Source organism: Cyprinus carpio, unplaced genomic scaffold (assembly GCF_018340385.1).
Source record: "Cyprinus carpio isolate SPL01 unplaced genomic scaffold, ASM1834038v1 S000006741, whole genome shotgun sequence".
NCBI lineage: Eukaryota > Metazoa > Chordata > Actinopteri > Cypriniformes > Cyprinidae > Cyprinus > Cyprinus carpio.
The window spans coordinates 577906-602930 of record NW_024879340.1 but is presented as its reverse complement, the minus strand read 5'-3'; the positions used below and the strand labels follow the sequence as shown (position 1 = coordinate 602930).

Here is a 25025-nt window from a genome sequence, read left to right as displayed (position 1 = left end):
AAGCTATAACAACCCCTTTTCTTTAAAATGGTTACATTAATCATGTTTTTTTTATGTTTTTTTTTATTAAAATGGAAGTTGTTTTCCTAAATAATGCAAACGTGACTGACTGCCTCATTTCCACATTAACTGTCCTGCAAATTGCGCCGCGAGCTTGTGCAGCGCTCTCACGACCATTCCGTCTGTGATATTCCTTTTCGCTGTTTATTTGGGTAATAGCTTATGGCAATTTGCGTGATTTCATTCTTCACGCAGTGACAAACATACACAACATAAAAAAAAAAACAAAAAAAAAACCTCGACTCTACGCGAATCACGTGGGTCGTTCCTCAGAAGTCGGAAAATACGAAAAATCACATCCCTGAAGACGTTAACTGATGGACTGGAGTCATGTGGATTACTTGTGGATTACTGTGATGTCTATATAAACAGATTTAATTTTTATTCTGACGGCATCTATTCACTGCAGAGAGCAAGTGATGTAACGCTAAAATTCTCTAAATGTTTTTTGTTTTTTTTTGAAGAAATAAGACCACCTCACACAATTTAACCTGTTCTAGTTCATCTTTATTTCCATTGTGTTTGTATATAATCCCACATCTCTGTCTAGTAAAACTAACCTGTGTGACCTTTTCAAGGTTACCTATAATCACCTATAATTAGTATTTCCCTTGGGTCAAATGACCAGGGGGTGTAGTCGGTTCTGTTTTAAACTTAAAATATCTAAATTTGCTGGTTGGTAATGACTCATGAACCTTCTCGGAGATAATGAAGTAAAAATCTTAAAAATACACTTCTGATTTACAAACTCTCACTCTGCTGCTCTTGCAAAGATTTACTTGCCTTTTGTAATTAATTTATATATTGCAGCCACTAAAAACTTATTTTGTCACAGTCATTATTTCTTCTTCTTCTTGCCTTTTTTGCCACCTTTAGACTTGGATTTGTCTTTCTTAGGAGAACCTAGTCCTTTACGTACAAGAGTCCCTCGCCACCAGGCCTGGATCTGAAAAGAGATACATAAAATAAAAGAGAAACAAGTACATCAAGGGTTAGTTGATTAGTATTTTTCTTCCTCATATTGCAAATGAATTGATTATTTTTATTACTTTTATTTTTCTGATTTGGGTACAATTTTTTAAGTACTATTGGTGTCAACAATTTAACATGTTGACATGAAATTTACTATGTATCAACAGCATTGGTTAAAGATTAGAATTAAAAAATTGGCACAACCCACAGCATGAAGAATTTCAATTGGAATATCAAGAAAATGTATTTATTAAGTAAAGGAATTGCATTGCTCTAAAAGCCTGTTCACACCAAGAAACATAAATGTAATAATTATAAAATGGATAGTTCTGGTCCATGAAACTGGTTGGTCCGTGATTTGTTTTTAATAAAGCATGGATACAACCATTTTCCCTATCTTTGTATTACTGTGCATCACTCTTAACAACCAGCCTTAGCAACATAAACAATCTATATACTGTCAAATATATACGTACCATGACCACGTATTATGTATTTCAGCAAAAAGTAACTGTTTATTAATTATTTAATGGAGAATGAGTGACCCCTAGTGATGTTATGTCTGCGTCATCCACCTTTAAAGGGGTCATGAAATGAGAATCGAAATTCCCTGGATCTTTTGATATATAAGAGGTCATTGTGCAATAAAAACATCCTGTAAGTTTCAGAACTCAAAACTCAAAACAACAGGTTGTGGAATGTGCCACTTTATGATGTAATTGTGTGGCTAAACACTGCCTCCACAGAAGATCAATGCCTGCTTCTACATCGCTGCCTGTTAAGCCCCGCCCACCAATTCGCACACATAGTACGTAAATGACAAGAGCAGCAAACACAGGTCTATTCAGAAACCAAACAATAAATTTTGATGAACTTTATTTTTAATTAAGTGCCAGAGCACGACAGTAAGAAATTTGTTCCCTTGTTTCACTTCACTGTGCACATTTTGTGCAACAACGTTTTTACGTACCTTATTCCACGTTTCACCACGGTTTCAAAGAGATATGTCCACTGAGTTGCGCTAAAACACTGGTTCAATTCGTGAACCCTGGCACATTTTTATTACATTGAAATAGCTACGTATTGCTATGTTTTTATTATGCTGCTTTTGGTATGTATTACGGCGGTTCAGAATTCATACACTCACCGGCCACTTTATTAGTTATACCTATTCAGTTGCTTGGTAACAAAAATTGCTAATCAGCCAATCACATGGCAGCAACTCAGTACATTTAGGCATCTAGATGTGGTGAAGATGACTGAATTTCAAACCGAGCATCAGAATGGGGAAGAAAAGGGATTTAAGTGACTTTGAACGTGGAATGGCTGTTGGTGCCAGACGGGCTGGTCTGAGTATTTCAAAATCTGCTGATCTACTGGGATTTTCACGCACAACCATCTCTAGGGTTTACAGAGAATGGTCTGCAAAAGAGAAAATATCCAGTGAGCGGCAGTTGTGTGGACAAAAATGCCTTGTTGATGTCAGAGGAGAATGGGCAGACTGGTTAGAGATGATAGAACGGTAACAGTAACTCAAATAACCACTTGTTACAACCACGGTATGCAGAATATCATCTCTGCGCATACTGCTTCATATGAGGTGGTGCATTTAGCTGTCATGGCCAAAAAAAAAAAAAAAAAACTCATACAATTGCGGAGCGCCTCATTCATCCAGCAGCAATGGCCATCTGTAGAACTATGTTTGGAGATAAGTATGCAAGTGACATTGAACCAATTCCACAATCAGACAACACCATAAGCCATAAGGCGTATTTAATGCTAATTGAGAGAATAAGGAATGGATTTCTTTCATTGAAGTTAGATGAGTCAACAGACATCTCAACTCCTCCCAACTACTTGTATTTGTCAGATACCATCATGAGTGAAAATTGCTGAAGAATCTTCTGTTTTGCTCAACACTGGAAAAACCATGCACAGGAAGAGTTTTTTTTTTTTTTGTTTTGTTTTTTTTAAAACTGAATGAACTTGGTCTTTCTTGGGACAGATATGTTGGTGTGTGCACAGATGGAGCGGGATCAATGTTAATGATTTTTTTGGTAACAATTTATAATAACTGCACTGTATGAATCATTAAGTAAACATTAGTAAATAGTCAGTTCATTCTTTATAAAGCCTTTTCCCAACATTAATAGTTTATAAATAGTTTATAAATACAGCTATAAATGCCTTGCTCTTGATTTGTAAGCACATTTATTGCAATGGAAATTAAAGGCTCAGTTATCTTCCTAACAAAATAAATAAACACAGAGGGATACAGAACTCAGAAATATTTATTTCAATATGCAATAAAATGAAACTGTACAACTGTACACTTAAACAAGTTTTCTATGAAATTGCAGGTTTATTTTTCATTTTTTATCAAGGTTACAGCTGTACAGTTTCATTTTTTTGCATCTTGAAACAATATTTCTGTTTTCTGTATCTGTTTGGAAGATAAATGATCCTTTAAATCTCCTTTGTAAATGCTTTACATTGTATAAATAGTCCTCACTTCAGATGAGCTCACAAAAAATAGATGGCTAGCAACTACTTAATGTTTTATAACAACCTGACTTAATCATGAATTACAGAAGGAATGTGTGTCAATAAAGCAGTTATTAACACACTGAGCAACTATTATCATGTGTCTAAATAATACGATTTATCTATGTACATTTAAATAGGTTATTAATCATTTACTTACACTTTCTTAATGATCTTATGAACCACTGACAACTCCTAAATAACTGGTTTGTAAATAACGTAATAATTTAGAAATAATAAATTGATGGTTAATAAAGTATGAAAATACAATTATTATACATTATAGATATGCTCAAGAACAAAACATGTATAGCTGTATTTATAAACTGCTTATTGATGCCTATTAATGTTGGAACAATGCTTTAAAAAGGATGAATTGACTATTTACTAATGCTTAAATGATTATTCATAGTGTGCAGTTATTATAAAGTGTTACCGATTTTTTTTTCTTTCTTTAATGGCATTTTTGCCTTTATTGTGATACAGGACAGATCAGACGTGACAGGAAGTGAAGTGGGAGAGAGAGAGAGAAGGGGGCAGGTTCGGGAAAGGTCCTCGAGTTGGGATTTGAACACGGGACGCCTGAAGCGTAGTGGCACTGTATGTCGGCGTGCTGCCCACAAGGTTATCAGCACCGACGCGGGATCAGTGTTGGGGGAAAATAAAGGACTCGGTGCTTTGGTGAAGTAGCTCCGCACATTCGTTTCACCCACTGTATGATTCACAGAGATGCCCTTGCAGCAAAAACTCTTCCTGCAGAGTTGAACGCAGTGCTTAAAACAGCAACACAAATTGTAAATTTCATAAAGACTCAACCCAGAAAATCAAGAATGTTTGGCCTGTTGTGCAAAAAAATGGGGTCAGAAGATGAACTGTTACTTTTGCACACGGAGGTAAGATGGCTCTCCAGAGGGAAAATACTGCAACGGATATTTTCATTGCATGATGAACTGAGGATTTTTCTGCATAATTATGGATCTTCCTTTGCAAATTATTTCACTGACCTGAAGTGGCTCACAGATCTTGCATACCTGTTTGAGGTTTTTGATAGACTTAAAGGGGTCATGAACTGAGAAACTAAAATTCTCTTGACCTTTTGACATATAAGTGGTCACTGTACTATAAAAACATCCTGGAAGTTTAAGAACTTGGCGTTGGACCCCATGTCTAGAACAAGTTCCAGAACTTTCCTGCAAGCAGTTCTATGCGCTGACATAGACTCAAGAGCAGAAAAAGAAGAAGTCGAAGAAACAGAAGAAGAATAATACTATGAACGCACAATTCCGTGCTTGGCTCCTAATTAAACTCAACTTCAGGACTAAATTTAAATGCTCAATTAAATTGTGAATTGTACACATGCAAGTTGATCAAAACTGACTGTTTTCCACAAATAATTTAAAGAAGACTGCAGTTCTTTTGCATACAGGGTTCAGTTCCATAAAGCCCTGAAAGATTTTTTAATATTTGCATCATACTGTATACAGCTCAAAAGTAATTACACAATAAAATGATATACCTTCTGATATAATCTGCATTTTCCTTTGACCTACTTTTCCTAGAATCTATGAAGCTACATTTTACCTTAGTTGCTGCATCTCTCTCCCTCTGCTCCTTCTCCAGCTGTGCACGCAAGCGTTCCTTCTCCGTCCTGTCCTCAATTATAACTTCTTGCATGTCTCTGCACTGAGGTACAAAAAGGTATTTTTACAATTTGCCATTGCTAATCAATACTTTATCAAAAATAATTCTGAAAGGAATTAATATCAGGAGACAGTAAACATGTAGTGCTGATGTGTTTTATATAAAAACCTTCTTGGACAGCTCCTGAATTCGAGCCTGGCTGACGTTTCTTTTATTCTGTAGACCAGTGATCTCTTGCTCCTTCTTCTCCATGTCTTTTTCATACCGTTGGATCCAAAACTGTAACTTCTCCTGTAAGTTCTTTTAGGCACAAAAAGTTCAGTGACAGCAATTAATTCCAAAGGATTTGGATGTCTTGCAAACAGTACTCCCTTAATGTTTTTTTTTTTTTTTTTTTTTTTTGATACTAGGAACTTTAACAAGCCTAACCAACAAGAACTGGAGAAGTCATTAATAAAGTTTTGCTGAGAGCAGCATGGAAATTCTGTTGAGACTTCAGAATTCCGAAATGCATTGTTATCCAAACTGTCATTGCAAGTTCTGTTGTTACCAACATAATTTTGCCTAATAATGATTTGCCTTTTCTAGAAACCATAATTGTATCCAAAATCACATACTGTCTGGTAACATTTGGTTTCAAACATACGTTTATCAGATCACTGTTTACTACTATTTCATGAGTACAGTAAATTTGGATATACTACTTGTCTCATACTGTACTGTTTTTTGCCTACTATACAGTAGAAAAATAACCATATTTAGATGCCAGGGTAGTTCCAAAGATTGCAAAGTTCTGTTGTTGGAACAAAAACCTGTGGTTAGAAGTAGAGTTTATTTTTAGTATGCAGTAAATTCTATATATTTCACTCCATTTAAATCTACAACGAATTAAACATTAAATAAAGCTAAACAAACAAAAATAGTAAAGTATTCCTCAGATGCACTGTTCATTACAGCAGCATTTTGGAGAAATTAAATTGTGGAGAAAGCTGATGATTGAAGAATCAGCATGTCTATATAAGTGTATGCCAACTGATTACATGTTAAAATTAACATCTTTCTGTTGTTTGTGGAAATTAACTACAATAATCTGACATTCATTGCGATCTTGAATCTATTCATTGGCTAATTGGCAGAAGGTATAATTGCCATTAATGGCAGTTCTACAGTATATTGTTGAACCAACGATCATGTTACTACGGTTTCAGAAAAACAGTCGTGACAAACTACTAATTTTCTTAGTGGTGAGTTTTGTTGTTGTTTGGAATATCTTTCCTGGTAAATTAGAGCAGTAAGGGAAATGAAGTGTTGTTCATCATAATCATTCAAATGAGGGCTAAATTATTTAAATACAGTATAGGTGCTTTCCAGACACTTCTTAATAGTTAATGAAAAAGCCCATATGTTGTCATATGGTGTTTACCTAGGTATTATTATGTCAGTCTCTGTAACAGTGGTATCCAATCCTGCTCCTGGTGGGCCAATATCCAGTAGATTTAAGATCCAACCTGCCCCAATACACTTTCCTGAAAGTCTGTTGTGTGTGTTTTTTTTGTAGTTGTTGTTGTTTTTTTTTATCTGAAGGCAGCATATCTTGGCTGCAACTTCATAAAGCATTGTTGCAGGCTGTCTGAATTTGAAGGATCATTGGAGAGCAGCATTAATTTTTCATCCTTCTTTCAGCATATTTAGAAGCAACAGAGGTACTGGATTAAGCAGGACACAACCTCGATAGAATGCAACCTTCCAAATGAGAAGCACCTAGTAATCATGAAGACCTTTATTAGTTCATTCAGAGTTGGAGCTGAACTCTGCAGAGTACCTTGGTCCTCCAGAAACAGGATTGAATGCCCATGCTCTAGGGTACCTTCAGTTCTCTCAGGTACATAACCATGCAAGTACAAATCTAGTTTGTTTTACAAAGCTTTATGAATTACACTTCATAAAATAAAGTTGTACTTTACTCACTGCATGCTGTCTTTTTAGGAAAGTCTCCAACTCCATGTGAACATTCTTTTCCTCTTCAGTGCTCTCTTGCAGGATCTAAGTGTGCATATTAAAATGTGTATGTATGTGGGTATGTTAGAATTATTGTAATTACTATAATTTTATTAAACTTGTCATTTGGAAACTCTTATATTTCTGAAATTTATGATAATTTATTTATCTGTCACTTGATCATATTGTTATAAAAAAAAATGGCAGTGTTTTCAACAGTTAAAAAGTACCTAGGAATTGACATCTACACAATATACCACTATTCCTTGATGGGCTTTTTTTGTTCTTCAATATTTCTTCAATATGTGTGGCTCAAATGCTTTAATGGACACCAACATTCTTCACAATATCTTCATTTGTGTTACAGCATGAAGTGTTGGATAAATATTCTGGGTTGACACAAGGGTATTGCTATAGTGTTCTACTTCTATGCAGTTTCTAGGGCACAAAATAATGCAGCTATAGACACACACCCCAACTTCATCCTCCAGTTCCTTCTCTTTCTGACTGTTGACTTTCAGTCCCTGGCAGACCAGCTGTTCGGCACAGCTATTCACAAATTTCCCTTGTCGGTTTGACCGCACCCTTATGTCCTGAACCTGGTCTCTCAGGTAGGCCACCAACTCTTCAAGCCTCTGAGAAGAAAACAATGTATAAGCCAGACTGCAAAAGCCACATGCATATTTGTCTAAAATTGTTGAAGTTTGTAGGTGAAGATGATACCATACTTTTTTTTCTATCAACTTTGAAACAATTGTCATATTGTTCAAACATCTCTATATTATGCACAGTAAAATCACAAATGTGGAAAATTACGTAGATGGTGTTCAAGTCAGATTAAATATTAATTAATAAAAAGTTTGTATGTAAAAGAATAGGTGATTACCACACACTCGTCTGTTTTTTGCTTGTGAATGTCAAGTAACTCTTTCTGCAGTGCTTTAATCCTGAGTCGACCCTCTTCCTCCCTAAAGTTTATGTACAATGTGGTGCAAGTTCACGGTTTTAGGTTATATATTATAGTCATGTGATATATTGGGGGGAATGATTGGTTACTTCATGTTAAGACCTGTTTATTATGTCCAGAAGCTGGGCTTTCTTCTTTCGCTGCTCTTCTACTGCTGAAAAGAGACTCTGAAAAGAGTTCTTCTCCTGCAGGTCAACCATTAGCCCATTTATCACATCTGACACAAACTGCCTATATTGGATCATAGATTATAATGAAATGGTTCATGAAACGTTATGAAACATTATACAAATACAACAAAATGTGAGCTCAAACTCAAAATGTATGCAAAATTACATTAAATGAAATACAATAGCCAAATGTGTTTATTTCATATAGTGTAGCAACACTATACTACATAACTGAGTACGCACCTGTCTTTCTGCACTTTGGCCAGGTTGTCGGGAGTAAATAACCTCTCCTGAATACTAAGATGCTTTTGGGATTGATGTAATTCTCCTGTGAAATCAGACAAACTGCTCCCAGCCATCAGTCGAGCTGTTTTCAGATGCAGTTCAGTCCTTTGCTGCTAAATAAAGAGAGTGATATAGAATGTAGTAAAAAAGAGAAAAACAGGATTGGGAGATAAAACACTAGAAGGATGGCATGTTTACTATGAGACTATTGTTACTATTGTTTGGCGATTAAAGAGCTGGACTGGCAATAACAGTTGTATTTTCAAACCCAACAAGGAACTATCCCTATTCTGTCCTTGATCAAGACACCTGATCTCAAGTTACAGCAAGAAGACCATCTAATATGTGCTATAAGTTGAGTCAGTCTCATGAAACCTGTCAAGAACATGTCCGGTCAAAATTATATGAAAGAAATCATTTGCATGACAACTAAGTGCATCTTGCCACCAATACCCATATTCATCCTGTATTGACTGCTGTAATTGTGAAAAGGAACAATTACACTTAATTTTTATTTTCTCAATGAGGTAAATTGTGACGTGGACAATTTTTTGTAAAATGTATCCAGTTATTTAAGATTCATCAGTTATACAACTTTAACTTTTAACTTTTAAAGATCAGCAATGAACGGGGCATCGCTAGGCCCTTTTATGAGGGGTTTACCACATTCATCGTAAGGTTTTCACCCCTCATCAGACTACATTGTTTTCGTCCAGGACAAATGGAACGTGAAGACATACTTATTTTCATGTGTTATTTTCAAATGTTATTTTCATTAGATTTTTTTAAATCAAAATGCATTGTTGTTGTTATGGCATTACATTAAAATCACGCAAAGAAATTATTAAAGACACAATGACAGACGACACTCATTTAATGCACTCATTTAAAATGACAGAGACGTAGAAACATCATGTGTAGTTAATCCGTGGAGGATGGTCTTAAAGGGGACCTATTGTGCAAAATTCACTTTTGCATGGTGTTTGGACATAAATGTGTGTTGGCAGTGTGTGTAACCATCCTATAATGATAAAACTCCACCAACTCCTTTTTTTTAATCCCCATAAATCATAAGCAGTGTCTCCCAACTACTTGTTTTCAGCATTGGTGCTAATGTGACGTCACATTAGCCACAGGCCCTGCCCACGAATGTTGACAGACACTGCCGTTTTAACTTAGAACCGCCCTGAGCGAGTTCACAGCGAGTTGTACACAGTCCACCATTGCTGCACTGACGAGCAGTGTTGCTTTCGTCAACAAAAATTATGACTAAATATCGTCGTCAACGAACCTTTATCATGTGATGAAAACGAGACGAGACGTAATGAAAATGCTGGTCATGCGACGATGACTATAATTAAATGTATAATGCAATATTGTTGACGAATAAAAATGCTAAAATGTCTCTTCATTTTCGTTGAACAAAACGAGACGAAACGAAATGTTGTAACGTTATTTAGTCGCATTATTATTATTATTTTGCAGTATTTCTGTTTTCTTTGTCTCACTTCAGGGGCTGCATCAGGTCGCACTGCGCAGATGCAGGCGACGTCACTTCCTCAAGCACCACTCGCGGCATTATTTAGAAGATGACAACAAACAATGTTAAGTGGGATTTATACTTTTGCCTGCTCTGCTTCACGAGCGTACCTTCCCAAACGGACGGGGCTTTTATACTTGTCAAGTTCGCCATTGTACTATTCTTTGAAACGACAGGGGAGCGACGGGGAGTAATTGTCCTCTAAAACCATCGGGAATCACCGGTGAGAAGAAGTCATTTGCCAGTACAAGTCTTGTGATGAATGAGTTGACGAATTAATAACTTCTTTATGTACAAACTTAAAACAATCTTAAACTATTGGCTGTATTTCACATCAAACACAAGACAGCTTCAAGCAAATAGTGTATAATTAATATCTAAATGAATTCTAATTCTGTTTTATACAATAAATATAAAACGTACTTCAAATAAGAAGCATTGGATAAACTATGCAAACATTTTTTTCCAAAAAAACGTTTTCCGTCAAAAAGCACCTGATGGAGTTTGAACTTCTCATTAAATTGCTTCTGTTTCACACAAACGTCGGCATAGACGTGAATGTTCGGATGCAGAGCTGTGCGGAAAGTTACAAAAAATGCCATGCACGCCGCCAAGCGAAATGAGTTTGCACGCACTCAAAGCAAACTAATGGCAACACTGCGATGACGTCATATTTTCCACGCTCACCCAAGCGAACTTGCGGATGCGTTGAGTATAAATCAGCCTTGACACAGAGAAAGGGACCGATGGCCGGGCAGCCGGGGTTTGACTTTGGGAGAAAAATTTGCTGATTTTTTTATTTTATTTATTGTTTTTATTTCTTTTATTTAAATTTGTGTGTGTACTTCTAACATGTTTGGTTGGTAAAATACATGTTGTAAATTCAAATCAGAGCATATTCCGTGTCTGGAATGGATGTATTCTTGAGTCTATAAGGTAACAATAATATAATAAGATAACCTTGTTTGAAATGGGTTTGGCTAAAAGAAAATTTTGGTTTCATCTATACTACTAGGTACTTGTACTATATAAACTGGTTTAAATAGAATGGCATTACTAAAAAGAGATTAAAATACAATTTTCATTGACTAAAACTAGACTTAATGTCATCAGTTTGCGTCGACTAAAACTAAACTAAAATGTCAAGTTTTTTTCGACTAAAACTAGATGAAAATAGTCATGGATAATTCTGACTAAGATAAGACTAAAATGCTCAGACTTTTAGTTGACTGAAACTAGACTAGACTAAAAAGAGTATGAACGTGACTAAAGCTAATAAAAACTAAAATGACAGCTTCACACAAAGACTAGACTAAAACTAAAATTAAAACAGGCCACCAAAAACAACACTACTGACGAGAATGTCTCCCAAGCATTTTTATGTGTTCTGTAGCTGGATATATGAATCCACATAGCGCTTTCCATTTACTCCCGAAATATGAGCCGCTGAAGACGAGGTGGATTAATTTTGTTTTCGAAAAAAAAAAAAATGCTCCCTCGGCTCTACCGAAATTCGTTTATGTCTGCGCGAATCATTTACACCCGACTGCTTTGTGAATGAGGGTCAGTATAAAACAAGTTTTGCACAAAAGTTCCTCCTGAAGGATGGAGCAGCCAACTGTTCATGATCCAGCTACACCTCCAGAAGAAGTAAGTATCACGCATTTGTTTTCCAAATTGCCTTTCTGAAAGAGCTTCTTGCCACTCTGTAAGGCTAATGTTGCTAAAGCTACCACTGTCTGTCTGTTTTCACTGATGCTGCCTTCACGTGCTACCAGAATGAACGTGAATAGGAATATGGTAGTTTAAAATTGCATATGAAACTAATGTGAAGTCGACCGCTTGAATTTGTCAAGCTCATAATCACAAGTGGTGCTTATAAAGTTTGTATGGCACCATGAGTTATTTTTATCGCGTCGTGCTCCCGTCTCTGTAATTCATAAAGTGCATTTTTTTATGCACAGTACAATCAGATGTCTGACTTAACATGCAGGGCAGGGCAGTTTTTGCCCTGTGTTTTCCTCATCCATTCACTATTATGTCCATAGTCTTTTCAGGTTTAATGAGTGGAATGATATGGTCTCTACACACATGTGAATTGTTTTTGTTTTGTTGATCAAGTGGCAGTGAAAGATTTCATGAAGACATAAGACATGGGATATCTAACAATTGTAAGTCAGCAGTCTGTTTCTCAAATGAACACAGACTACAAAGATTTTTTATTTTTTCAATAGATGAATGGACTGTGCTAACCACCTTAAAAACTCTGTCTTCTAGCATGATCATCCAAACCACCTACCGTTGGATATCCCCCTCACAGTCCTGGCAAACAAGGGACCCAGAGTGTCATGGATTATACACAGCTGTTCAAATAACAGGACCATCATGACAACTATGTGATGGTCCTTGAGTTTCTGTCACCCTGCAAGAACTTTGTTTGTTCCTTAGAGGGCCAGGGAGGCAGGCTCAATGAGGGGTTAATTCACCACATCATGCAGCAAGCGATGCAGGCAGCTCAAACATATTGTCATAGTGGTGTTTTTCTTGGCGACATAATGTTGGAGAACTTTATCATGAACAAGGACTCTGCAGGAGCTGATTGACTTGGGACCTCTTGAGGAAACTGTATGCCAACATTGTATGGTATGCTTTATCCCTCAGAGCTGACCTTTGGTGTACTCAACATTTCCGGGTTCACGTAGTTGGCTACTAGCCTTTTTTCCTGCAGGCACCATGGAGTACTAGCCTCTTGAGTATAGGATTAACCTCTGGTCAGTGCTTGTATTGTCAAAAAGAGAGATCCTCACAAGAAAATATGTCTGATCCCAATCATAATACAAATCTTCCTGATCAGATCTTATAGCTTAGACTAGTAACATGACTGAATGGAGCAATATAAAAGCTGTAGATCGTAATCAGACCCATCACCCATCTTTCTGCACAGAATGCTGCCATTTGATCTGTAGCTTCCTGCAGCATAAGCCTATAAGCAGCGGCTCAGTCTGTGGAAGATGCTCCACCATGACTGGCTTCAGGTACTGAGTGTAAAATCAGCCCATTTTTACACATATGCTATTGTTGGTCATTTTGATTGGGAAGAAATTAAGAAATTTAATGTATTTAGGCAATGTTTTGCTTTCTATTTTGTCTCAGGTCCCTATGTAAGTCGGTAAGAAAAAGAGCTCCAACCCCACCAATTTCTTCAGTCTTCTGTCAGCTTTGCATCTTGCTGGCTGACAGGAGGATATTCCATCCTTCCATTAAGTCTAAGCATCTTACAGGACAGGCAGGCCATGGCTTGAAGCAGCAATATTTGTGTCTGGTGGTACTGCTTGCTTGGGAATGTCTATATTTATGATATCCTAGTGTCAGGAGAAAAAATATAAATTGTCAAAGAATACAAATATCTTGGCATTTATTTTGACAACAAATTAAGTTTTAGATCACATATAAGGCAAACATGTAAAAAAGTCAAATTTAATCTAGTAAATTTCAGATTTATTCGAAATTCGATGTCTATTCAAGCTGCCAAAACTTTCATGCACTCAATGATTTTATCTCATTTTACCTACTGTTTAACGAGCTGGTCCCAGTCTAACTCAACTACCCTGAAACCATTAAAATCTTTATACAAACAGACACTCAAAGTACTTGATAAGAAACCAAAACTTTTTCACCACTGTGCCATTTTATTAAAATACAATATTTTAAGTTTGGAAAATCTAATCAAGTTCACAAATTGCTGTCAGGTCTACAAAATCTTACATGGGATGGCCCGCCACCCCTCTGTGATTTTATTAATCTTAGAACAACCACACACAGAATCACCAGAGGAGTGTCAAGAGGTGACTGTATTATTCCACTCAGAAAAAGTGTTTTTAGTAAATCCGCCTTCTCCGTTAGGGCTTCTCAGGAGTGGAACACCATTGCGTCATCAATCAGAGATATCAACACATATAGTCTTTTTCGATCACATATGAAACATTGGCTTATTAGTAATCAGACTTGTCAACATTAAAGTTTTGCTGTTGCCCGTTTGTGTTACAGTCGTGAATGTGTCTTTTTTTTTGCATTTTTGTTTGATGTTAACTGCAATTACTGTATTCTGTGTCTTTTTTTTTGCATTTTTGTTTAAAAAAAATTGTTTAACTGCAATTACTGTATTATTGTAAAACCCTGCTAATGATATTAAAACTTATTTTTATATTCATCTAACAAATGTTTTTAACCTGTTGCACTGACAGCTAATGCCTGTGTGTATAATTATGCTGTTTTTTAGAATTTATTGTAGTGAGATTTTACATTTTCACAATTCTCGTCTACTGCAGCTATGCTGTAGCAGACAAATATAGCTGTATGTACATGAGAACTTTTCAAATTGTACTTTCCTTAGGATGCCAATGTACAGTACAACTGGCAAACAGGACTACAGATGAAAATTAGCCATTGGCTAACTCTGGCATGTTACAGGTGTACTGTTGTTAATATGCATTGTCCTGATAAATAAATAAAAAATAAAAAAATTAACGGGGAAATCGCGCGGCGGGACATGCTTTTACATCAACGAAAGGTGATGTACAGATGTAACAATGTTAAAGAAGATGTTCTGTTCAGATCTAGAAACACTCTTCATTAACTGCAAGCAGTTTTATTCGCCACGAGAGTTTTGCTCATTCATTCTCGTGAATGTTTACATTCCTCCACAAGCGCACGTGAGCCTGGCTTTACAGAAACTCGCTGATCAGATCACAGAGACAGAACAACAACACCCGGACTCTGTTTTAATCATTCTTGGGGACTTTAAAAAGGCAAATCTTTCCTGTGAACTGCCAAAATACAGACAGCACGTTGCATGTCCCACCAGAGAAAGCAATATATTGGACCATTGTTACACCACAATAAAGGATGCATATCACTCTGTTCCACGGGCAGCTTTGGGGCGCTCTGATCACTGTTTGGTTCATCTTATACCGACCTACAGTCAGAAACTAATATCAGCTAAACCTGTATAAGAACAGTAAAAAGATGGACTAATGTGGCAGAGCAGGATTTACTAGCTTGTTTTGACCTCACTGATTGGAGTGTTTTTGAAGCTGCTGCCATCGATCTGGATGAGCTCACAGAGAATGTAATATCTTATATCAGTTTCTGTGAAGACATGTGCATTCCTACCAGGACTCACCTAACATACAACAATAACAAACCATGGTTCACTGCAAAACTCAGACAGCTCCGTCAGGACAAAGAAGATGCTTACAGGAAGGGGGGCACTAGAAAAGGAGATCAGAGTGACAAAGAGGAATTATACTGAAAACATAAGGACTCAGTTCACTTTCAGCGACTCAGCATCAGTGTGGAAAAGTCTGAAGGAGATCACCAACTACAAGACACCATCCCCCAGCACTGTGGAGAATCAACAATTGGCAGATGATCTGAACGAGTTTTACTGCAGGTTTGAAAAAACACCCAACACTCACCCTGAACACCTCTCCACAGAACCATTCACACCTCCTGCAACCCCCCTCTCCCCCACACCTGCAATTCAGATCAGCGAGGATGAGGTGCACCTGGTCTTCCAGAAGCAGAAAAGGAAAAACACCAGGCCCAGATTGTGTTACACCAGCCTGTCTGAAATCCTGTGCTGACTAGCCCATCTTCACACAGATCTTTAACAGATCACTGGATCACTCCACCATCATCCCCATCCCAAAGAAATCCAAAATTACAGGACTAAATGACTACAGGCCTGTGGCTTTAACGTCTGTGGTCATGAAGTCATTTGAAAAACTGGTGCTGGCCCACCTGAAGGACATTACTTGACCCTTGCTGGATCCTCTTCAGTTTGCCTACAGAGCAAACAGGTCTGTGGATGATGCAGAAAACATTGGACTGCATTATGTTCTGCAACATCTAGACCAGGGAATTATGTGAGGATCCTGTTTGTGGACTTCAACTCGGCCTTTAACTCTATCATTCCAAACCTTCTCCTGCCCAAACTAACTCAGCTCTCCGTGCCCACCTCCATCTGTCAGTGGATCAACAGTTTCCTGACAGACAGGCAGCAGCTAGTGAGGCTGGGAAAATACAAATCCAGCACCCGTATAATCAGCACTGGAGCACCTCAGGACTGCGTTCTCTCCCCACTACGTTCTTCTCCCTGTACACCAACGACTGCACATCTAAAGAGCCCTCTGACAAGCTCCTGAAGTTTGCAGATGACACCACACTCATCGGCCTCATTCAGGATGGTGACGAGTCTGCTTACAGACAGGAGGTTAAAGAGCTGGTTGTCTGGTGCAGTCTCAACAACCTGGAGCTCAACACGCTGAAAACAGTGGAGATAATAGTGGACTTCAGGAGAAACCCCACTGCTATCCCCCCACTCACCATCATGAACAGCACTGTGACTGCAGTGGAGTCATTCAGGTTTCTGGGCACCACAATCCTTCAGGACCTGAAGTGGGACATTCACATTGACTCCATTGTGAAAAAGACCCAGCAGAGGTTGTACTTCCTTTGCCAGCTGAGGAAGTTTAACCTGCCACAGGAGCTGCTGAAACAGTTCTACTCTGCCATCACTGAATCCGTCCTCTGCACTTCTATAACTGTCTGGTTCAACTAAGCTACCAAATCTGACCTCAGAAGACTACAGAGGGTAGTCTGGACTGCTGAGCGAATCATTGGTACAACCCTCCCTTCTATTCAAGAACTGTACTCATCCAGAGTGAGCAAAAGTGCTGGCAAAATCACTCTGGACCCCTCACATCCAGCACACTTCCTCTTTGAACTGTTGCGGCCAGACACAGGGACAGTTTCTTCCCCCAGGCAATCCATCTCATGAACACTTGACAATAACTCTGGAACACACAACACTATTTATACACTCATACACTTATTTATCTAACACACATATTTAGTCTACACTTCAAATTTGCACATAATATACCTGTACATACAAAACTGTCTATTGTAATATACCTGCATATACAATTGTCAATTTGTATATTGTTATTCCTTACTTGTTCTATTTTTTATTATTTTTTTATCTGTGTTTTTGTTCTGTTGCTGTCATTCTGTTGCTGTCAAATTCCTCATATGTGTAAACATATCTGGCAATAAAGCTCATTCTGATTCCGAAATGATAGTAGTAAAATTAGAGGAATAATACTCACTGTCGAAAAATAAATAAAAAAAATGGAGGAAAGATTTAAATAAGAAAAAGATGGCAAATAATGAAAATGTCTGTCAAAGACCTGACGTGATCAATGACATGTTTTCAACATGGGTAGAATCCCAGAGATTTCAGTTAAGCTAAAGTAAAGAAACACACAGCTAGGAGGCAAAACCATCAAATGATGGCAAAATCTGGATGAGAAACAGCTTAAAACATTAGAACCTACAGTTAGCTATATTATAGAGCTATGAAAACGAATGAGAAAGCTATACAGCTCTGTATACCTGCTGTACAGTAAATAATCCATAGAAAGTAATCATGGATTTTAAATTAACAATATTTGAATTAATGTTGTAATTTTGTTGCTAGCTCTGTGGCTTGTGCTTGTTGCTCCACTGGGACATGAGCGAGCATTGGCCAAAACAATGACGGAATGTACAAGACTGAACGAGATTCACTGGCATTATGTCAAGAGATGAGGCAGTCTAAAATCACACGTGTCTCTCATCTGTAGCCTGCTTTTGTTCCCCACCAAATCTTTCATGTGCTGTGCCACATTTTTGGTGGCAAATGGAACCAATTTAGGCATAACCTGGAGCACAGAATAATTTGCTACGGTTATTTATTTTTACTTTAAATTCATGAACTTTTTCACTCACTTGCCAATTTGGCTACTAAACTTTACAGAAGGAGAAGGCTTTCCTGTTGAACACTCCTGTATCTCAGTTTGGGCTTTTTGGCAATGTTCTGCACTACAAAGCAACAGTCAGCCGCTTTCTGGCAGTTGATTCCACAACAGGCTCAAGAGCTTCTGTTCTGTCAGTTCCACTGTGTTAGGCAAATTAGGTAACAACAGATCAGTGCTTGAATGTCTCAAATCTCATTTGTTTTCTCAGATTTTGCTGACAACAGATTGTTTGTTAGCTACAGGTTACGATGAACATAATCTGAGGTGTCAGACAAAACAATCGACAAAAACAGGTTTAACTAGACAGAGAATATAGTTGTCTATGAATTTTACATAATTTAAAGAACATAATGATATTGTTTATAATCGTAATGTAACAAAGAATATAAGATTAGAACTGACTGGGACTGCAAATTAGCCATTGTCTAGAAGCCTGTATGTAGAGCATCTGTAATGTTATTCTACATTGTCCCTGTTAAATAAACAACTAAATAAACTAGTTTGTAAGTGTGTGTCTGAGTGAACATACTCCAATGCCTTCCGAAACATTGATTCATTCAAATTCATTCTAAATCATGCTAGCAACATGTTAAAACAATGCTAGAAACATGTTAGAATGGTAGTATGTGCTAACAACCGTTTAAAACTATCTTATACTTTTATGCCAGCCAACACAAGGTCTGTCATCAAACTTTATCTAGTTAAACATTCTGGGCCTCATTTATCAATTTAACATAGAAACGAGTGCAGATCCGAATGCACAAATCAGCTTACGACAGTGTTCACATGTGATTCATGAAACATTCATACACTGCCAGTCAGAAAGATCATGAAAATATCGCTGCAATATCATGGTCATTTGACTATCACACCCCTAAAACAGCCTGGTTTAAAAGCCTTGCCTCTAGAGTTTACGGCATGGAGAAACGTAACCCAGCCAGAAATTGCTCCAAAAACACACATTAACCTTGTAATTGTAAACATTAACGTATATTAAAAACCAACAAATATAGCAAAACTTTTCCAAACATTACAAACATACAGCCTATTTAGTTCCCCTCGCTCCACAACAAATAGGCTACTTTAAATTTAATGGTATTACAGAACAAGAAAGAAAAATTAGTACCTATAAAATTGTATAATAAACTATAAAATAAAACACAAATTAAGCTATAGTGGCATTCATTGTAATAAACGTCAAGCTAAAATAAACTTATTTACAGCAAAACTGAAACGGCATTGGGCTCACGAGCATCTCATTTGACAAGAATCCAAACGTTTCCATTTTGCCATGGAACATTTGGTTGCTAAACTATTAATATTCATTAAACAAGGCTTATACGTCACTCATGTTCCTTCACATGTGCAATAAAGTTTGTTTGGGCACTGCACGCTGATTTTACAGTGGACCTTTTACATTAAGTAGTATAACTTTTATGTTTGGTTAAATGCATTTTCGATGATAAATGTCAAGTCAGCAAGTTAGGCAAATGTTGTTTTTTTTTTTTTTTAATCTGTTTGGTTTATTATTTTAGACAAATAGATTTCATGTAGCCCTATTATTTTAATACTTTTATATACTCAATTTCAGTTTTCTCCATTCACAGAAGCACTGCAATCTTATTGGTTAACAATCACCTAATATGCTTTGGTTGTTGGTCAAGAAAATAATCTAAATGAACAAAATACTGTCATAATACTCTGCAAAATTTACTATGATGCACCCAAGTTCAGGCTAATTACTCAAAAACTTGCATACACAAGTTGTTGGGCGTAGAAACGACCGTACTTTTCTGTCGTACTTTGATTTCTTAAAGGTGACCTACTGTAATATGCCCCTTTTAACAAGATGTAGCCTAAGTCTTTTATGTCCCCAGAGTGTGTATGTGAAGTTTTAGCTCAAAATACCCTTTAGATTTTTAGGGTATGAGCCAAACACACCATTTGTGTGTTTATCGCTTTAAATGCAAATGAGCTGGTTCTCCCGACCCCCTTTTCAGAAGTAGCTTCAAGAGCTCTGGCATACAAATAAACATTCCACTACTAGTACAAGCCTGTTAACTTTACAGAAAACATACTAATTTTAAAGGGGTCATATGATGCGATTTCAAATTTTCCTTTCTCTTTGGAGTGTTACAAGCTCTTGGTGAATAAAGAAGATCTGTAAAGTTAAATCCAAAGAGATATTCTTTATAAAAGTTGAGACTCGTCCACGTCCCCCTTTAATGGCTTGTTCAAACATGCCCCCATATATATACACATCAGTATGTGCAAAGATTTGCATAACACCGCCCAGATGTTCACGCAAAGAAAGAAGGCGTACCTTTTATTCTGGTTGTAGTATTGATGTTGCCGTCGCCATGTCGTATAGATGCTGTGTGTTTCATTGTAAAAGCAAAACTAGCGTTACTTTGTTTGGCCTTCCAAAAGAGGACGATATTGGCTTCGTCATGCCTGGAGCTGATCCGTGCTGGTCGCTGAGGAAATACATCAACTTTGCACTGTGGATCGCAGAATGGGCTTTCACCGTGGACGAAGCGGAGTCCAGCCCGGGGTCGTCTCATGTGGTTGCCACAAGCATATGGTACGATCCTTCGTAGAATCCGCCTCAAGCCGCCCGCATCTGCTCACTCAAGCCGGCCGCGGTTCACTCTAGATCGCGGTTCACTCTAGATTGCGGTTCACTCTAGATCGCGGTTCACTCTTGACTGCGGCTCACTCTAGGCCTCCGCCCTTCGCTCACTCAAGGCCACGGTGTGTGACGCTGTTTCGTTGAGAAAGCAAAACTACTTTGTTTTTGCCTTCCAAAAGAAGACACGACTAGAAATCATGTTTATGTGGCAGGATGGTTAGATCCTCCTATATTGATTGTTAGGATTGTTAGCCTATCAGTAGTTATGGGTGAGCGTATAAAGGGTGGAGTTGCATCACTTGGATGTGTTGCTCTCAGGTGCCCCGCCCCTTTCTGCTACCAGCGTTTACACTGTTGTTAGCAGTGTGGCTAACTTGGTCACGGCTCACTTAGGGTTCTTTTTGTGCATTTATCTGAAAGGTAAGCATTAGAGTAATGTGAATTTTAGCATCTTTCTACTCTTGTCGTGCTGATGTTAGTGTTTTGTATTTTTTGTATCACTTATAGCTGTATGACGTCAACTGGTTAATTTTGCGACCTGTGTTTGGTCAGAATGCTTATAGCTGTATGACGTCAACTGGTTAATTTTTAAGTTTAACCATACTGTGGGAACTAGTTGTTTGTTTTTCATTACAGCAGTCCGTTGCTGCCCGCTCCTGGCGTGTGGTTAGTTGGTTGTTTTTGCGTACTGTGGGAACTAGTTGTTTGTTGGTTGTATTTTTCCAGTTTCTGTTAACAACTTCTGGTTCCGATTCGGTTCAGTGCTCACGCTGGCCCTGTACATTTAATGTGGCTGAGGTGCTCGTGCACTGAAGGGTTTTCCTGCTGTAGTGCGGGACTCTGAACATCAGTATAAGAAGTGTTGCTGTCTTGTTCCTAGTTGGTTTGTTTTGTGTATTTGTATTATTTGGTTCTTTCCTTTTTTGTATTTCCTTTGTGGGTGGCTCATATTTGGCCTTGTTAGTATTGTGTATTTGGTTCTTGTACTTATAGGGCCTTTGTTGGGTGGCTCAAATTTGTTAATTATATAAACTGACTGTATGTAGGGCAACTTTATTAAAAGGCACTATATGTACTTGATGTTGGGAATTATGATTTAAATTATTTATTATTTTTGATTGTTCATTTCTTTTGAGCCTAGTGTGTATTTTATTTTGTTTATTTCAGTTTTGTTAATTTCTTTATTCTCTTGGGAATATTTTGTTTTGATTGAATTGTAAATTGGCTTCCTTTTTGGTTGTGTTTTTGATCTGGTTTGTTCATTCACAGGTGCTGTGTGTCAAACCCCAAAAGGGCAGGGAGGCAAATTTCCACGTGTGTGCGGTTGTGATGCTATCTTGTCACCGTGTGCAGTGTTGTGGCGTGTTGATCACAAACCAAAATCTCACTGGGTATTGTGTGTGTGTGAATGTGTGCACCAATAGTGTGTGATAATTGATAATTGCAATTTGTGCTTTTTTAGGAGTTGATTCCAGCTGACCACAGCCCTGTAAATCTCTACTCTTTTTTTTGTGTGATCAGCAACAAGTAACCAATCATTAAGTGTGCCAGCGCTCATGTGATTTCCTTTTAACTAATTTATTACTTGGATCAATAAAGCTTTGTATTTTGGTACCCACGTCTCTTGCTCAATAATTTTGTGGAACTGAACCTGTATTGCCTTGATTAGCACCTGTGAGTGCGTAGTATTTCCCTGGGTGCAAGTCCTGGGGTGGCGTTGTCTAGTGTTATAGTTTCTGTTGCCTATTGCCATGCTGCTACATTCATATCCCATTTATAATGGTTTTTATGTTTATGTCTCGTCTCTCCGGATGGACAAGGCATCACAATATGTTAAGAGTATAGGCTCCAGGCATTCTGCCAATCACAACGAACTGGATAGCTGGCAAGTGATGGTTGGCTTGTCTTTTATCACAGCACAGCCTTGTAAAAATCGACGCGTTTCAGAAGGCGGGGCATAGAGGAGAAACAATAATGTACAGTATGTGCAAAATATTATTATTATTATTATTTTTTTAACCTTAAACCCTATAAACACATTCCATTAACGTTACACCTAAAACACAAAATAATGTACTTTTTAGCAGCATCATATGACCCCTTTAAAAGTCGGTCATCTGACTGTACTGTGCATGCGCTTTTATGAATTTCAGAGATGGGTAGCACGGCACAATAGAAATAACGACACAGCTGGCCTCATGGTGCCTTGGTGGGCTATCACAAACTTCCCACTTGTCCACTTGTTATTATGAGCTTGACAAATGCAAGCGATCGACTTTCATATGCAATTTTTAAATACCACATTCCTATAGCACGTGGAGGCAGCATCAGTGAAAACAGGCATAGCTTTAACAACATTAGCCTTACAGATTGTCAAGCTCTTTCAGAAAGGCAGTTTGGAAAACAAAATATGACTTTGTTCGTTGGTGTTCTCAAAACCCGTGTTCAGAGAGACTGTTTATGATTTATTGGGATTATATAAAAATTAGTGGATTTTTTTTATAGGCTGGTTGGTTTCACAAACTGCGTCCACACAATTGTGTTCAAAAACCTTAAAAGTGAATTTTGCATAACAGGTCCCGCTTAAATGAGTTCTATTGTGTTCGAAAGCAAACATAATTATACTGTAATTAAAAATAAATAAATAAGTGGTCTAAAATAAATGCGGCTGTGTTTAAAAGTATAGACCTAAAACCTAGATCAACAAAGTCTGAATTAGCTCTAAATTTTAACCAATTCAATTGGTGCAACCCACCCAAAAGGAAACATCAACAGGCACCAAATATAGCACACAGATCAATGTAACATTAGCAGATGACAAAATAAATTACAACGTGGTTACAGTACAAATTGATGTTCTTTAAATAGAAAACTATGTGGTTGTTTTAAGTTTGATGATGTTACTCACAGTGTCCGCTCCGGGGTGTATAATATTTCCTAACACTGCCAGCTGATCAGCGCAGTCCTGCAGCACAGCACACGCTCTGAGCACATCTACAGACATCATACTGCTTAATCTGACTAAACAGATGGGAAAACAAGTAACAGTTTCCTTTCTATCAAGCTAAAACAACAGACAAGTCAACCGTGGAAAAAAAGAGCTACACGTTCTGCCGTAGCTACGTGTCCGTTGTCATGACAACACTTGTACACAGATCACATATACACATTGTTGCCTTTTTTCTTTTCTTTCTTTCTTTCTTTTTTTTTTTTTTTTTTTTACACCAGATTTAATTAATGTAAATGCATAATATATTTGAACCACTATATAATGTATTATTGTCTACACACAGTGTAAAAATTTAACTCACATAAGCCAGCTTTGATGACCTTATGTTTCTTTCAGGTAACCTCAAGAGTCACGTCATTGATGAGCGTGTTTTTATTTTATTAATTTAAATTTGTATTATATAATTTATATAGAAGACGTCATATGTTAATTGTGATCTTAAAGGATATTTTTCGTGTTTTTTTAAATAATGTCTATGTGTTGTCTCTGTGTTGTTATTGTCATTATCTTTATTTTTATTTTTTATTTTATTTCTGCTTTAAGTTTATATTGTTTGATTTCTTGTACATAATCGTATGCCCATATAGCAAAAATATTTTTTTCTTGCCAAAATATAATGCTGAATAACAGTGGAACTCAATTAATTAATTTAAAAAATTAATACACATATAGGCCTATATAAAAAAAGGTGCAATAACATAGCAAACAATAAGTAGTGTCTTCCATTTATGATATGCACATGTGGATAAAGATTTATAGTGATTTAATAATGTTTAATTTTTATGAATTGTAACTGTATATTTGAAAATACATCGTTTTTGCCATGTAGGTGTAATTTACAACTTTATATCAATTTACATCTTTTTTTTTCTCATTCTCATTAGGCTAGCATCATTTCCTCTGTCTCCTTTACCAGTGTTGTGTAAACATCCAATACGATCTACTGTGATATCTCCTATTAAAACTTATTTACTTTTGCCCAATACAGCTTGACATGGGGTTGCCAGAACAGTATTTATATTTTTTTTTTGTCTTTTTTTTTTCCAAACAGCAGGGGGCAGAAGATCGTACAATAAAGGGCTACGCATGTCAGACTGTACCAAAAGAACCCAGAGTTCCTCAGAAGATGAGCACGTTTAGCTGGCTTGAAAACCCAACACTACCAGTGCAATTATGATACCGTTAACAAGTTCACTCTGGAGCTAGTGAAGTTCTCTAAAACATGACTCATTAATTATTTTCTTCCAATCCTTAAAACGTCCTAAAATTTGATTGGACATGTTTCACAAGTTCTCCATGCTCCAGCTTGTCTAGACCTCCTACCCACAGGCCACGGGCAAATCA

General features: G+C 37.2%; 1 protein-coding gene across 2 annotated transcripts; it reads right to left on the bottom strand.

The window, feature by feature from the left end:
• Window positions 1-867: 867 nt before the first annotated feature.
• iqcg (IQ motif containing G) lies at window positions 868-23805 on the bottom strand. 2 transcript variants are annotated; one of them, XM_042755680.1, is made up of 9 exons: window positions 23580-23805; window positions 8596-8750; window positions 8285-8413; window positions 8102-8183; window positions 7689-7850; window positions 7186-7260; window positions 5386-5517; window positions 5158-5259; window positions 868-1006 (listed from the first exon to the last, which is right to left on the bottom strand). In XM_042755680.1, exons 1-9 carry the CDS (start codon window positions 23676-23678, stop codon window positions 899-901), a joined length of 1044 nt encoding a protein of 347 aa, XP_042611614.1. In that variant the 5' UTR covers window positions 23679-23805; the 3' UTR covers window positions 868-898. The 2 variants fall into 2 exon arrangements, with proteins under 2 accessions (XP_042611614.1, XP_042611615.1); XM_042755681.1 differs by having other exon boundaries at window positions 8596-8747.
• Window positions 23806-25025: the final 1220 nt, after the last annotated feature.

Coding starts and splice junctions, on each gene's coding strand:
- iqcg (XM_042755680.1), bottom strand. CDS start 23,678: ATGATGTCTGTAGATGTGCTCAGAGCGTGTGCTGTGCTGCAGGACTGC. Junction 8,184..8,284: donor CTTCTGGACATAATAAACAG/GTCTTAACATGA, acceptor CATAAACTTTAG/GGAGGAAGAGGGTCGACTCA. Junction 7,261..7,688: donor AACTGGAGGATGAAGTTGGG/GTGTGTGTCTAT, acceptor ATGCACACTTAG/ATCCTGCAAGAGAGCACTGA.